This window comes from Crocodylus porosus, unplaced genomic scaffold, assembly GCF_001723895.1.
Source record: "Crocodylus porosus isolate Cpor-Errol unplaced genomic scaffold, CroPor_comp1, whole genome shotgun sequence".
NCBI lineage: Eukaryota > Metazoa > Chordata > Crocodylia > Crocodylidae > Crocodylus > Crocodylus porosus.
In genome coordinates this window covers 15,637,043-15,653,261 of record NW_017728947.1, presented here as the reverse complement: position 1 = coordinate 15,653,261, position 16,219 = coordinate 15,637,043, and the positions used below count along the sequence as shown (strand labels likewise).

At 46.8% G+C, this 16,219-nt stretch overlaps 1 protein-coding gene and 1 long non-coding RNA gene across 3 annotated transcripts in view; both read left to right on the top strand.

Moving 5' to 3' along the window:
- Positions 1–504: 504 nt before the first annotated feature.
- LOC109321092 lies at positions 505–1,439 on the top strand. Its single transcript, XR_002103972.1, has 3 exons — positions 505–564; positions 744–813; positions 1,287–1,439. It is a non-coding gene; the product is annotated as an uncharacterized LOC109321092 (long non-coding RNA).
- Positions 1,440–3,068: 1,629 nt separating this feature from the next.
- Positions 3,069–16,219, top strand: part of MRVI1 (murine retrovirus integration site 1 homolog) — a 227,680-nt gene continuing 214,529 nt past the window's right edge. For both annotated transcript variants that reach the window (XM_019551457.1, XM_019551456.1), the window contains exons 1-2: positions 3,069–3,181; positions 6,658–6,705. In XM_019551457.1, coding sequence (XP_019407002.1) covers positions 3,155–3,181; positions 6,658–6,705 — 75 coding nt within the window. In that variant the 5' untranslated portion in view covers positions 3,069–3,154. The remainder of the gene's footprint in view (positions 3,182–6,657; positions 6,706–16,219) is intronic.

The following is a 16,219-nucleotide window of genomic DNA, read 5'->3' as shown; positions in this document are numbered from 1 at the left end:
TCCCAGCTTTAAACATAAATGCAGGCATAAGCAAACTGCTTCAAATTAAAATCTTTCCTGAGCTTTGGTCCATGTCACACCATGATTATAACAATTAATTTCACATTGGTGTCTGGTGCTGTGGGGCTTCCTTTCAGTCCCTTGTGGTCTGGAGCTCCTTTACCCTGGCAGGTCAGAGCCAATCTGTGGCCCCAGCCACGGTCCTGGCCTTAAGAAGCCTGTAACCACCCCGCCACCTGTCACCTACCCACGCTTTCCCCATCGGTCCTGGCAATTTTAGTCCTGATTGTTATTCCCACACCTGCGGCAAGCGGCGTTTCCTCTCTGCTCCTACAGCCAACTGGTGTAGGTATGGGACCCATTACAGTTACCTACAGTGATTATGTAGCATTCAGCATTACAGTAAAGCAAACTTCCTCATAAAGGAAAAATGGGATGGATGAATGTGCTGGGGTTATTTTAATCTTTAAATAAGTGAACTTGTATTAATTTTTCTAAAATTTAGTATTTCAGATAAGTCCACTGAAAATAAGTCTACAAATAAAAGAAACCCGGATAAAAATAGTAAGCATCTTTGATCCTATTTTTTAAAAATATGTAGCATGTTTTGTGCACTACTATATTACATTATAAATATAAATATTATTATATGCAATATATTTGACACATTCTTTGTAACTATTATGTATATAAGCATTTCACAAATGGCATTAGCGTTGTGATATTTTCTATCTGTTTTCCAGGAGGAAATATAGTATTTTTAACTGAGGAAGATGCTGAGACTTTTCAAGGAGCAACTGAAGACTCAGAGATGTATGTTGGATTAGTGATGTCCAACCTTTTCATCCCATGGCCCAGATAAATGGTGCCATGTTGGTCTGCATGCTGGATATGGACCGTGGCCTGATCTGGCATGCAGAGTGGCGCAGCCAGGCCTGATTCGGCCATGAGGAAATGGCCCAACTGGGGCCTGATCCAGCCATGCAGGGCAGGCATATCCAGGATCTAAGGCAGCTGCATCTCTTGGCTTTAAAAACATTTTTACACATAAATATAAACTTTTATTTTTTTAGATATTGGGACATCTTATTTATTAATTACATCTGCCAACAGGTTGGATGATAACACCTAACTTTTTTAAGTCTCCATGTCAGATTTGGTCCAGATCAACATGGTGGCAGTTGCAAGAAAATTGTATTCTGCTTAAGATATGATTTAAATTTAAATGTTATTTGAACCAAATATCTGAATTAATGGTATGCTTTTTTCTTTCCATTTTGTTGAAGGCAATTGGATGCTCTAACTAGTAGTGTTGAAGACTTAAAATACATGTATCAGAAATTAACTGGCCAGGTACTGGGTACACAGAAAGCAATGGAAGTATCAGATGAAATCTGCCTGGAATTGATGGATGAAGTTGCAGAACTGAAAGGCAAACTAACAAGGTATGGCTGATCCCTGGAATAGATTATTTTCTGCTCAGCATCCTTATATCTGAAAAAAAATGTTTCATTTAAACTCTACCTTCACTAATGTGTCATTCGTTCAATTATAAAACTGTGCAAATAAAACAAATTGCCTAGAGGGTCGGACTAGGATTTGGAATGACTTGGATAGACTGGAGAAATGGTCCACAATCCATCAAATGAAATGCAACAAGGACAAGTGCTAAGTTTTTTTTCACTTCAGGTGGAATAATTTCATGCACAAATACAGACAAGGGAATGACTAGCTAGGCTGCAGGTACTGTGGAGGTTACTGTGGATCATAAGCTGAATATGAGACAACAGCATGCTCTTGTTGTAAAAAAGGCCGATGGTATTAATAGGAATGTGTCTTCCAAATCAAGGAAAATGATTCTTCTGCTTTATTTGGCACTGGTGGGACACCACTTGCAATACTATATCCAGTTTTGGGCCCCATACTTCAAGAAAGATGTGGACAGATTAGAAAGAGAGCAGAAAGCAACAAAAATGATTACAGACTTGGGAAGCATGACTTATGAGGAAAGGCTGAAAAAGCTAGGATTATTTAGTCTCGGGAAGAGAGAGACCGAGCCAGGATTGATAACAGTCTTCAAATACCTCTTCAAATAATGAAGAGTTATTAGAGAGAGGATGGAGATGGGCTTTTCTCTGTGACTGCAGTGGACAGGACTAGGAGCAATGGCCTCAAACTGCAGCAGGGGAAGTTTAGGTCAGAGATTAGAAAGAAGTTTCTCACTCTGAAGCTGGTTAAGTACTGGGACAGGCTTAACATACAAAGACTGTAGACTCTCTATCCTTGTAAATTGTCAAGAGCAAGTTAGACAGACACTTGGCTGGGATGGTTTGGTCAGGGATGATGCTACCCTAAACAAGGGGCTGAACTAGATTGGTTTAACTAAGTGTTTGGGAACTCTCCAGGAGACCTGATTTTTTCAGATGAAGTTGGGGAGAAATTGTGGAAATACAGTAAGAAATGTCTCTCTCTCTTGTTCATGTCTCACTACAAGTTTGCTATGATCTCATGTAGTTTCATTAGGCAATAACTAATTTTCCCCCCTTTGTTTGCATGTGTGTAATTTGCCATCAGTCTTCTTGCTTTTTTTGTTTTATTCTTTTCTACTATACTTCTCTCTTTCTTTCCAAACCCCTGTCCATTCTCCATTTTCAAGACATTTTGACTGTATCAAAGCACCAATATTTTTGCTGCCAGAGATCTAAAAGCTAGTTTGGTATCTTGTGATCTTCACTTCACAATTTCAAAAAATGTTGAGGCCTACCTGATAAAAACCTGCAAATAATCTAAATGTAGAAGTTCTTGGATGTTAGTGGAAGCTCCAAGCATCAGGTGCTTTAAAAATTGGTTTATAATCCTTAAATCATGTCCCTTTTTAAAAATAAACATATAGTTTATAAGAACAGTGCTAGAAGGGATCTTGGGAGGTCATCAAGTTTAACCCTCTACTCAAAGTGGGATCATACCTGTCTAAGCCATCCTAGACAAATGTTTGTCTAATCTGTTTTTAAAAGCTTCAGGAGCAACGCTCACATGCATGGCTGATACGCATTTATTTTTCAGATTGGAGCAGTATCCTGTACACTTAAAATGTATATCGAATGAGCTTGAAGATTTCAAGAGCAATTTAGTGAGCTTTTGTGAGGAGAATCACATGATTCATGGATATTGCAGAAGTCTGGTACATGTGTTTTTGTTTTGTTTTTTATATTGCACCAAGAAAAGATGTCCATTCTTATTTTTTAAAGTAGGGGTTGTCAACCGAGGGTACTTGGAAAGGGGTAGGGAGTATGCACAGGCGGGCGGGTAGGGATGTAGCACCACCAACCCACACCGCCACCAACCAGGAGCAGGGCCAGAGGGAGGGGGATGGGGAGGAGCGAGGGCAGCACCTTCTTTGTACGGCCACACAGGCACCACCAGGCCAGCCAGATGCAGGAGGTGAGGGAGGGCAGGACCTCACACATGGCAGCCATGGTCGCGACCCACCACCCCACACCACAACATGCAAGCTCTCTCCCTCCCTCTGCATCTGGCTGCTGCCACCTCCTCTCCGCCTCACCAGAAGTGTACCCAGAGGGGGTACACTCCTTAAAAAAGGCTGAAAACTTCTGTTTTAAAGGAATGGTCATACAAACTGTCAGCAGTGTTTCACTTCACTATTCTAATATAATAAAGCCTTAGTCTTAGGGATGTGCAAAACATCACTTTTCCATTTTGCTTTGAGGTTTGATGGTTCAACGGAACAGTTTCGTATCGAATTTCACTTCCAGTTGAAACAGCTGTTCTGTTCTGTTCCGATGAAACAGAAAGGCTGTTCCAACGCTTTTTAGATGTTTCACTGAGGATGGAGAGTCAGCCCAGCTGGGCTGCTTTCTAGTCCCCTGCGCTAGGTTGCAGCAAGGGTGCAATCTAGCGCAAGGGATGGGAAAGCAGCCCAACAGGGCTGCCTTGCTTCCCCCTACCGGATCTTGCGCTGGGAATGGGAAGTCAGCCCAGCTAAAATGACTTCCCATCCCCAACCTATAGTCAAAACATTTCGACCAGCTTCATTTTGTTTCAAGGCTATTTCGATGGCCTTTATTTTGTTCCGGTTTTGCTGTTTCAACCTCGAAATTGGTCAAAACAGTGTTGAAATGAAACAGCCAGCAAAACTTTGCACAGCCCTACTTGGTCTGTCTGTAATACTCTGGGCCAACTCTGTGCTGCCCACAGGGCAGGCAGCAATTTGGCTAGCCTGGAGCATTACAGACAGACAGACAGGAGGAGGCTGGGGGCCAGGGAGTGGGCCAGGTGGCTGGGGGAAAAGCATGGCATGGCATGCTCCCAGCTGTGCCACGCTGCCTGCTGCAAGGTGTAGCCACCTGGTGTGCTGCCATGGGGCACTGCCGCACAGTGCAGCACACTGTGTCGTACCTGCTCCCCTCCCCACTGCCTTCTGCTTCCTGCCACAGCCAGCAGGGAGCGGGAGGTGGCAGGGAGGGAGAGAAGAGGGGAGTGGGCATTGCATGCAGCACAGCCCTGCAGCTGCACCCTTCCCCGGTGCACTGCACAGCCCTGCAGCAGTGCGCCCCACCCCATCCCAACGTGTCCCTGACCACCTGCCCCACTCCCTGGATCCTGCCTGCCTCCACCCAAGGAGGGGAAGCAGGGAGGCGAGGTGGGCGTGGTTGCACATGGCCAGACACTGAGCATGGGGCATGGGCAGCTACAGATGCCACATGCAAGCTTCCCCCCCCTTCCTAGGTGATGGTGGGGGCGCATGGGGCCAGACACAGGAGGAGTCGGGGGAGAAGGACATGTGCCCTCTCTTTGGCTCCCCCATGCTGCACTCCTGGACAAGCTCTGATTGGCCCATGATCTGGCCCAGCCAGGGCTCTGTTCATGGTGACGGGGCCCCAGCCGGGCTGGGTTGGGGGGCAGCCTGAGTCTGGTGGCTCCTCCAAAGGCACAGCGCTGGAGAGCCAAGAGGGAGAGGGGGCCATGGCTGGGCCAGATCACTGCTGCTTCTTTGACAGTGGTCCAGCGTGGCACCTTCTGTTGCTGGGCAAGCTGGACAGCAAGGCACATGGCACAGCATGGTGCTGCTGCCAATGCAGTGGCAGCAAGGCACAGAGCAGAGGCTGAGTGCAGCCTGCAGCTGCAGCTGTCCCTTGCCCCTTGCATAGAACAGGGGCTGTGGGCTGCACCCCTGGATCAGACATGGGGCTCTGATTGCCTCATGACCTGGCTGGGGCCCCGTTCACAGTGACTGGGGCCCTTCCTGGGTCAGGTCGTAGGACAATTGCGGCCCAGCAGCTCCTTCAGAGGTGGGGTGTGAGGGAGTGGGGGAATGGACCCGGACTCAGGGGGAAGTGGGGAGAGCGGGCTTGGACCTGGATTGGTGGGGGAGTGGCGGGGGGGGCACACAGGCCTGTGTCCCTGCCTATCCGTCATTTTTGATAGGCAATTTGCTAGTTTCAAAATATTTTGGGGTCCTACTTGATAAGGACTCGCAAATAATCTAAATATAAAATTTTGGGAGCATTTGTGGGAAAGTATCAGATGCTTTAATAACTCAGTCATAACCCTTAAAGTTGTAGTAATCTAATGTTGGGGGTTTTTTTCTAATTCAGGGTTTTTCAACCATTTTTAAGGAACGTACCCCTTCTGGGTACACTTCTGGTAGAGCAGGGGGGTGGCAGTGGCCAGACTTGGAGTGGAACAGGGGGTAGTGGTGGCTGGACATGGAGCAGGGTGGCGGTGGCTAGACCCAGAGCCTGGAGCGAGGGCTTGCACATGGTGGCAGTACAGGGTAGTGGATGGTAGTGGCAGCTGCCACGTGAGCTTCCAACCTCCCCAGTGTCCAGCCACCCTAGTGGTGCCTTTGCAGCCTGCAGAGGGGAGCTGCTGCCCTTGACCCTCCTCCTCCCCCCTCTCCCCCAGCCCTGCTCCTGGGAGTGTGTGGCATGGGGTGGTGCGTGGCAGCCCTCTGTCCCCACCCACCCACGTGTACCCCCTAGCCCCCTTCCAAGTACCCCCAGGGTTATGCATACCCCCAGTTGACAACCCCTGTTCTAATTGTTGGGGAAATGTTTGATTTATAGAAGATTCCTTCATAACCTTTTAATGATGTTATAATGAAGGATCCTCTTTCTGTCTGCTGACTACAAGTAGGGAGTGTTAAGAAATATTTCATGACCAAGTGGCCCACAATAAGGAGAATTCAGTTTGTTCCATTACAGGGAATATATCACTATCTGAAATATTTCTACCTCCTGCTGATTTAGGGGCTGTGAAACATGAAAGAAATGGGTGTCTTTTCTATGGGGTCATCTCTAAGAGCCATTTTTCAGTAAGAATTTGATACCAAGATAGAGGGATAAATCGATGAGGGAAAAGAACCATTATTAATCCTTTCATAAACCTGGTAGATTAATTCAGTCTATTTACGTATCAAATTCACATGCTGAAAACTGAATTTGATAGGTGAATATATCAAATTTAGTTTTCAAGACATGTTTCTTTTAATCAAAACACTGAATGAAGATTAATATGCAGATGCCATAATATTAGTCCTGGTCTTTGTTACTAACAGATACTGGACCTTTATTTAGTTGGACTTTCCTTTCCCTCTAGCATATTTTAATTAACTTTTTTTTTCCTTTTACAACATAGAAAAAGCAAGTCAACTCTCTTTCTACAAAATTAACTACATTAGAGGAGGTGGGTAATGATTGTTTTGAAATATCAAATGGTTTTTAAGCCAGTAATACAATGACATGATTGGTGCACTAACAATAATAGGATATTGTTTCTTGGTTTTTTTTTTAAAAAAGATTTCATTATGTCTTGCAACAAAATGAAAACAGGAGAGAGGAATCTTCTCAAGACTACAACTATGATCCTATTGGAAGTAATAGCTTATTGAATATTATTTGTATTTCCTGTAACAAGCCTAATATTTTTCCTTTTCCTCTGGAGATTTAAATTTATTTGTTGAAAGTTTTTAAGTGTGTTAGCAAAAATGTTTTACTTTAACCTACATTCTCTACACCACTTGTTTAGTCATCTAAACAAAAACAATGTTTTTCTTACCTGTAATGCAATCAGTAAATCCTAAAGTTCTTGGAGATTATTTTTAAAACAGCAGCATAATAACAGAAGACATGGGTAGCAGTAAATTATATCCCCTTGCAAGAAACTTCTGTAAAATATGATTTTTGTTCAATGTTTCATATGTTTAGTTCCACATTTTTCTCGTAAGTCCAAGAGACTTTTGTTCTCTGTTACTGGTAAGTAATGTAGAGGATGCCATACTTAAAAGAAGGCTATGTTTTCTAACTTCAGTTCAACAAGCTATTTAAGTCCATAACTAAGCTTATGCACATGAATGGCACCTTTACTTCAGTATGACCTGACCTATGCTTAAGTACCTTCCTGAACCTGGTCTAGTTTGGAAAGAAATTGGTAATTGGTATTGGCTATTTTTCAACGTTGTTGCAAGGTGTTGTTGGTATAGAACGATGTGGCTAGGGACAGACATTCAAAAAGCCTCAGCCTGAATTGATTCAATCTTTCAAGGTTAGTCTAACTTGGAGAAAGTGAACTGGTTTGCAAGTGAATAGGTATTTGGCACATGCCTCCAGGCCAGAAGCCCGGGGGCGCTAGAGCAGCCCTTCTCTTCCAACATGGGAGCTGAGCAGAGGGGGACATGGCCAAGCCCTGACAGGCATGAGTTAGACTGAGGGGGGGTTTAAACACCCACCCTGGCCTGCAGGGCTCAGAGGCTGGGGGAAGAGGGAGTTTCTGTTTGGTAGCAGGGAGGAAGGGAGAGCTCTGCCCACCCCAGCAGGTTCCTGACAGCTGGGAGCAATCCCCACGCACAGGGCTGCCCGGCCCCAGAGGGGAACTGTTCCCCCTCCTGCCTTTCCCTCACTGCCGCAGGGCAGGGAGCGGGCTCTGTTTGGTACTGGAGGGGGGGCTCTTTCCCTCTCCTCCCTCCCACCACTGTGGGGTGGGGAGGGAGGCACTGCAAGGCTGCTTGGCCTTGGAAGGGGACTCTTCCCCTTGCTTCTCCCCCACCACCGAGGAGTGGAGAGGGGGGGGCTTCATGTGATGCTGCCTGGTCCCAGATGGGAACTCTTCCCTGTCCTCCCCCCACAGGGTGACAAGGGGGGCTCTGTTCCATGCTGGGGGGTACTCTTCCCCCTCCTTTTCCTCCCCTGCCTTCACCACCAAGGTGGGGCTCTGTACAGGCTGCCTGGCCCCAGCCCCAGAGGGGACATTCCCCCCTGCAGAGTGGGGAGGGGGGCTCTGTTCAGCACTGGGAAGGGAACTCTTTCCCTTCCTCCTTCCCCCACCCCCTGCTGCCACAGTGCAAGGAGGGGAGGCTCTTGCATGCCGCTTGGTGGGGCCAGGCCAGGCCAGGCTGTGGGGGTGGGGCCAGCCCTGGCTGGTGCAGCTCAGTGATAGGGGGGTGAGAGCAGCCAGGTAGCTGCTTTTTCTATCAATGAGCACCTGGCATCCGTGGCCAGCAGCTGGTCAGGCAGTTGCTTATCTGGGCCTGCTCAGAGGCGCTGCGGGCCCAGAGACCAGCAGCCACCCACCACAAGGCTCGCAGAGGCCTCGCAAATACCCACAGTGCCTCTGAACAGGCCTCGATAAGGTGCTGTCCATCCAGCCACTGGCTGCGCATGCTGGGCTGTTCTCGCTGACAGGGGAAGCAGCTGCCCGACTCTGCTCACCTCCCCATCACTGAGCTGTACCCGCTGGGAGTGGCCCTACCCCTGCAGCCTGGCCTGCCCCCAACCAAGTGGCTGCCTTAGCTGGGACTGAGCAAGGCCAGGCTCTGCCGGGCTGCAGGACCAGGGTCACCCCCGGCAGCTGTGACTCCATTAAAGCCACTCCCTGTGCCCCAGCTGGGCCAGGCCAGGGAGCACCATAAAAGCCTCCACTCCTGCCTCATGGGGGTGGTGGCATTGGGAAAGGAAGGGGAAGAATTTCTCCCCTGCAGCACTGAAGAGAGCCCCTGCTGCCCCACGGGGGGGGAAGTGTCCCCCTCTGGGGCCAGGGCTGGGGCTGGGCAGCCTGCACAGAGTCCGCCCTCCCCACCCCTCAGTGGTGAAGGCAAGGGAGAAGGAGGGGGAAGAGTACCCTCCAGCATAGAACAGAGCCCCCCTCCCCACCCTGCGGTGGGAGGAGGAGGAAGATTCCCTGTCTGGGGCTTATGAGCATTGCATGGAGCCAGTACTGGGGTTGCTGGGGGGACTCCTCCCCCATCACTGATTGGCCACTGGGGGGACCTCTCTCCCCATCAGCGATCGGCTGCTGGTGCACCCCCAGAGCCAGGAAGCACCAGTCACCCATGCCCAAATCAGTTAAGTGATTGACTTTTATTAGTATGTGTTTAGGATTGTGAATCCAAAAAGATGACAAAGCCGGTCGGGAAATACAAATTGCCCGAGCGAGGGACAGACATTAGAGGGATGGGGGTGAGGAGGGGAACAGAACTAGGTTACAGAAAATACAACGTTAGCCAACTAAGCCTGGGGAAGGAGAGGGAGGGGGTTTGTGACACTGAGAGAGAAAGAAATCCATTACAATGGTCTGCAGTGGTGGAGGAAGTAGTTCGAAGAAAGTGTCTCAGTCCATATAGAGTCTCATCACAGGGGTCCTCTTCAGGTGGAGCAGGGTCGTCCGTTGCTGATGAATCCTCTCTAAGTGAAGTCCATCTGGTGCAGAGGGGGAGTTCAGGTGGTCTCCTCTGGGTCCAGTCCGGCGTCGGTTTGTCTGGTGGGGTCGGAGTACTGGCGGTAGCCCATGATGTGTACTATGTAGATGTCATGGGACCAGCGGATGGTGTCAGACACCATGAGGCAGCGCATCAGCTTGGCGTAGCGGCGGGAGACGCGGCAGGCACGCAGGATACTCTCATCACTGGGTTCCCAGGCTCCGAGCATTCCCATTATGAGCACGTCAATCATCACATCGTAGCCACGGCCCCTCAGGATGTCATTCAACCAGGTTTATCTCAAACCATTTTCAGCCATTTTCAAACTGGTTTATGTGCACTGAATGTCTATTCTGTTAGAGGCATAAACCAGTTTCTGATCACTTAAACCAATTTATGTGTGATGTCTGTCCCTAGCCTGTACGATAGCAGGAGACTACTGATGGAATAAGCTCTAAATCTATACGCTTGCTAAACTCAGTCTCTAAAGCTGTACACTAAACCTCATGGATCTGGTGTGTAAGTAGTAATACATCTCTTTAGCTCTGTATCTGATTCTGGATACTGAATCAGGAGAAATATTTTAGTTTAGAAAATTATGTGCTGTTGTAATAGTACATGGTATTCCTCTTTCTGTTTTTTCATTGCTTTCTTTTGTTTATAAATTGTAATTGGCACTTTTTAGGACTGTAAGGCTGTAGTGTACAGATTGTTGGCCCAATTAATTCATTGGATTCTTCTGGTAGAACCCAGGCTGCAGTGGAAAATAACCACAGATGGAGTACAGCACACAAGCTACCTGCAACTTGCACTCCATCAGCATGTTTGGATTTGTGTGTTATGTACAAAGGGGATATGATTCATTGGTGAGATGGGATCAGACAGAGCACCCCAGAGATATTAGGAATCCTCTGCCAAAACAATTCCTTAGAGCAGTGGTTCTCAACCTTCTTGGACATCAGGCACCCCTCCTTACCTTGTGAACTGAATGGCACCAAATTTTTAAAAACTAACTTTATATATTACAGTGCTTATCTCTTTGCAGAAGGGCTGGGCAGTGGGAGTGGGGAATCAGCCAGGCAGGGACAAACCTGAGCTTGTGTTTATCTGCTTACCTCCTCTCATCTTGCAGCATTCTTCAAGAGTTCTGATAGCACCCCAGGGTCCCATGGCACCCTGGCTGAAAACCACAGATAGAGAGGTTTGGCTGGAGTTGAGACCTGTCCTCCCTTGGCATGGGACCAATATGTCACTACTCTGTGACCTCTTCTACTGGTGGTAGTGTCTTTCCTCATGCATAGAAATATGTTTATAAGTAGAAATGTATGTTTATATCTACAAACATGGCCTGGGATGTAAAGTCAAGTCATGTTCTTTCTGGCTTGCACATCTTCAACATCAATAAAGCTTCCGCAGCTGGAACTGGGTCAAAAATTCTGTTGATGATATAGTAGCCAGAAAAGAATCTCCAAGGGCTGAACTGCCTTTACAGGGATAAGCTGAATAAAAGCTTATTTTTCTTAGTCAAGTGACCTTGAATATACAGACTTCCTTTTTCTGTTTTGAATAAAGATTGTGTCATGTCACATACTTGCTTGATATGTGATTATAACCTCACCCGGTGCTAGATTCATAGATTTCATAGATGTTAGGGCTGGAAGGGACCTCATGAGATCATTGGGTCCAGCCCCCTGCCCAAGGGCAGGAAGTCAGCTGGGGTGAGATGACCCCAGCAAGATAAGCATCCAGGCGTTTCTTGAACATATCCAGAGTAGGTGCTTGCACTACTTCTGGGGGAGTCTACTCCAGACTTTGGAGACTTAGGAAGTAATTTTTTCCTTATGTCCAGTCTAAAATGGTCTTCCAGCAGTTTGTAACTGTTAGACCTTGCCTTCCCTTCTTTGTATGATGGGGTGTTGGTTATAGCCTTGTTGGGCTAAGGACATAGGCAGACAAGGTTCTTTGGATAAATGTGGTGTCTTCTATTAGACAAACTGAATAGTTGGAAAAAATGTTATGTGCAAGCTTTCGGGCACAAAAACTCTTGTTCTGGCATTGGAGAGAGTCTGCTGGTGTTTTGTGTGCTCTCCTGGGTGGAATAGGGTAAATATGCAAAATGCAGGTCTGTGAGAATACAAACACGTGGCGGTGAGGATCTGAGACAATGGGACACAATAAGTGAGAGACAGGTAGGTTGGGAGAAGAAGGAAGGGAATGTAGCTAGTAAAATGCAGACAGGTTACCTGGGATTATCAGATGGCAGGCAGGTTATACTGTGCCATAATTCCAGTGTCTATATTTAGTCCATGATTTTTTGTATCCAGTAGATTAATGGAGTGAAGTTCATAGGCTTATCTATGAAAGGTGTTTTGTAAGTTCTCTTTGAGGATTAGAACTGAGAAATTCGAGAGAGAGTAGTTGTCTTGTGAGACGTTTGTCTTTGATAGATTTTTGGTGTGCGTTCATTCTGGTTTGGAGTTGTTTGGTTTCTCCTACATATTTTCCATCAGGACATTTAGTGCATTGGATGAGATATTACATTTCTTTGTATGATGCCATATATGTCAATGGGGTACAGTGCATGAAGAATGAACAAGACCATCTTAGAATAAGCTTCAGCTTAATGTGAAACATACTGCCAAATCACATGTGTAAGATTTATTTTCTTGCAGTTCTATGTACTATATTACTTTTCTTCCCATTTCATGTTTGGTCTTTTAAAGTGCTGGTCAAGTCCTATTCTGTTTTGCACACAGAATGTCTTGTTTTGATTGTCTACTTTCCATTAATTTTTTAATTTTATTAAAGTGCAGAGCCCCATGAGGAGAAAAATGCAGCTATTTTTAAGGTGTTGTAAGTTTGAAGTGCATGGGTATATTTTTCAGGGCATTATACAAGAAACTAAATCTTACAAGAATAGTATGTTTCAGGCCTTGGTGGAATACTCTATGTAGCTCATCTAATGTCTCAGTTTTGAAAGCCAGTAAGATTTAACTTATTTGTATGTGTTGGGGGGAGGGTATTATTTCATTGTAGGTGGACACCGGATCAGATAATCAAAATATTTGACCTATTAGCCAAAACAAGGTCTATTTATCTTATTTGGAATAGCCAGGAGCAGGCCAAACTAGTTTGGCTTAGCTCTCATCAAATCGACCTTTTCTTCTCCAGCAACAAGCATGAGATCCTCTTATCTGTACTTAATGGAGTTTTGCTTGAATAAGAGACTTTGTGGGGATTAGGCTTTGACCTGGCAATGTAGTTGTAAAGCTTAATTTCATCATTCTAATATGATAAAAGCCTTAGTCTGTCTGTCTGTAACGCTTTATTCACACTCTGATTGGTTGTCTCGGCAGCCAGTCATAGTGCTGTGGACAGACAGAGACACACAGCAGAGCACTGCCATGACAGTAGGGACAGAGGGGCTGGAGTGGGGGGTGAGGCCAGCAGCGTGGTGCTGGCCTCATCCCTCCACGCAGGGGAGTGCTGCCATGAGAGCAGGGACTGAAGGTCCGGAGTGGCAGGGCAAGGCCAGCACCGCCTTGGAGCCAGGGGCTGGGTGGTCCCCCTCCCCCCCACCCCCAGAATAGCCGGCAAGGACGGGGAGGCAGCAACAAAGAGGGGAGGGAGGGACAGGAGTGATAAGGGGAAGAGGGTTTACTGGTGGCAGTGTGTGGCCAGCCAGCCACCGCCACATGCAAGATCCCCTCCCCCCAGTTCTGAAAGGCAGGGGGGGCACACGGTCCTGCACCCAAAGCAGCGGAGGGGAACCAGACCCAAAACAATGGTGGGGAGGGCGGGGATGAGCCCAGGCCTGAAGCAGCAGGCGGGGGAGCAGACCCAGACCTGAGGTGGTGGGGGGTGGAAGGGGGAGAAACCGGACCCCAACCCAAGGCAGAGGGGGCAGGAGCAACGCAGGCCTCTGACCTCTCCCTTCCTCCGCCCCATGACTCTTGACAGGCAATTTGCTAGTTCATACTTTTCATGTAATCAGACTCTGACCCATAAAGAAAGTGTTATAACTATCACAGGTTCAAGAAAGGAGCTGTGAAGTGCAAAGAAGGTAGTTTTTTATTTAGGCACAGATGGGCAAATAAAACAGAATTACAGATCACAGGACAAATCACATTTTGTAGAGATACTTTTATATTGCTGTAGCATGGAAGTCCTTCTTTTAGTTGCACAGTGGGTTAAATCTTATCCCCTTCCTCCTGAGGAAGCTGGGCAAAGGTATGGTTACAGCTGCAGTTCTGTACAAGCAAGAAGATGGTAAGTCTAGCTCCTGAAATGCAGAGCTTAGTTCTCTGAAAGCTCCCTCTTTGTTCTTGCATAGCAGGATTTAAGGGTGGCTTAAAGAAGAAGCAGAGTTAATAACTTTGGTGCTGTGCACAGTACTGTGCATCAGTCCCTGACCTCTCTCTGCCTCTGTAAAGTGAAGAGTATCTAAGCACTAGAAGTTACTATAAGGTCAGGGCTATTGATTGTGGATTGTGGTCTGAGTTGGAGGATTTTTCCTTCCCTATCCTCACAAAGGTTTCTTTGCTGGTACAACTGGATAGATATAGCAAACCAGGCAATAATGTCACTCCTGCCTAAAAGAGGAAAGACCTGGTTTCTGATTTCTTTCTTTTTCTTAATATTAAGTGTGTGGCATTTAACCTTCAAGCTTCTTGTATTAGGGTTGTGATGGTCATGGTGTTTTAACTGTTTCCTTTAAGAAAAAGTAGGGCTATGAGAGCACATGTTGTGATATCTGCTGGGAGAGCAATCCAGCAGTGCACAGACAATCTAGGAACTTTTTGGAAAGTGTTGGGAACAACTTCCTGGTGCAATTGCTGGATTGGCCAATTAGGCACCATGCTTTTCTTGACCTGCTGCTCACGAACAGGGAAGAATTGGTGGGAAATATAGTAGTGGATGGCAATTTGGATGGCATTGAACACAAAATGATTGAGTTCAGGTTCCTGAGAAAAGGATGGAAGGGTAGAAGCAGAGTATGGACCCTGGACTTCACAAAAGCAGACTCTGACTCATTCAGGGAATTCCTGGGCAGGATATCCTGGGAAGCCAGTCAGAAGGGGCCAAGAGTCCAGGAGAATTGGCTGTACTTTAAAGAGCCCTTACTGAGGGCATAGGAACAAACCCATTCTGGGATGCAGGAAGACTAGCGTGCATGGCAGAAGACCAGCTTGGCATAGCAGAGAACTCTTCAGTAAGCTAATACACAAAAAAGAAGCCTATAAGAAGTGGAAACTTGGACAAATGACTAGGAAGGAGTATAAGAGTATTGGTCAGGCCTGTATGAATGAAATCAGAAAGGCTAAAGCACAATTAGAGTTGTAGCTGGCAAAGGATGTGAAGGGTAACAAGAAGGCTTTCTACCAGTATGTTAGGAACAAGAGGAGGATCAGGGAAAGCATGGGTCTTTTACTAAATTGGGGAGGCAACCTAGTGACAGAGGATGCAGAAAACCAGGAAGTGCTCAATCCCTTTTTTGCCCCAGTCTTCACAGGCAGGGTCAGCTCCCAGACTACTGCAGCAGGCAGCGCTGTTTGGGGAGGAGGTGAGCATCCCTCAGTGCTGAAAAAACAGGTTAGGGACTACTTAGAAAAGCTGGACATACAAGTCCATGGGGCCAGGTGTGATTCACCAAAGGGCACTGAAGGAGCTGGTCAATGTGGTTGCAGAGTTGCTGGCCATTATCTCTGAAAATCATGGCAATTAGGAAAGGTTGCACACAATTGGGAAAAGGAAAATATGGTGCCCATCTTTAAGAAAGGGAAGAAGGAGGATCCAGAGTACTATAGGGTCAGCCTCGCCTCAGTCCTTGGAAAAATTATGGAGCAAGTCTTCAAGAAATCCATTTCTAAACACTTGGAGGAGAAGTGATTAAGAATAGTCCTCATGGATTCACCAGGGGCAAGCCATGCCTGACCAACTTGGTTGCCTTCTAGGATGAAATGACTGGCTCTAAGGACATGGGAAGTCCAATGGATGTGATATACCTTGACTTTAGGATGGCTTTTGATATGGTCTCCTACAACATTCTCACAAGCAACCTAAGGAAGTACAGATTGGATGAATGGACTGTAAGGTGGATAGAAAACTGGCTAGATCACTGGGCTCAGAGGGTAGTAGTCAATGGCTCAACTGTCTAGTTGGCAAACTGTATCAAGTGGAGTGCTTCCAAGGCCGGTATGTTCAATATCTTCATCAGTGACTTGGAAGGTAGGATAGAGAGCAGCCTCAGCAAGTTTGAAGATGATACCACGTTGGGGAAAATAGTAGATATGCTGGAAGCTATGGCTAAGATAGTTTCATAGTTTGTAGGGTCAGAAGGGACCCGAGTAGATCACCTAGTCCGACCCCCTGCCATGGCAGGAAAGAATACTGGGGTCAAACGACCCCAGCAAGATGTTCATTTAACCTCCTCTTAAACACCCCCAGGGTAGGAGCCTGCACCACTTCTCTTGGAAGCTGGTTCCAGACCCTAGCCGCCCTGACTGT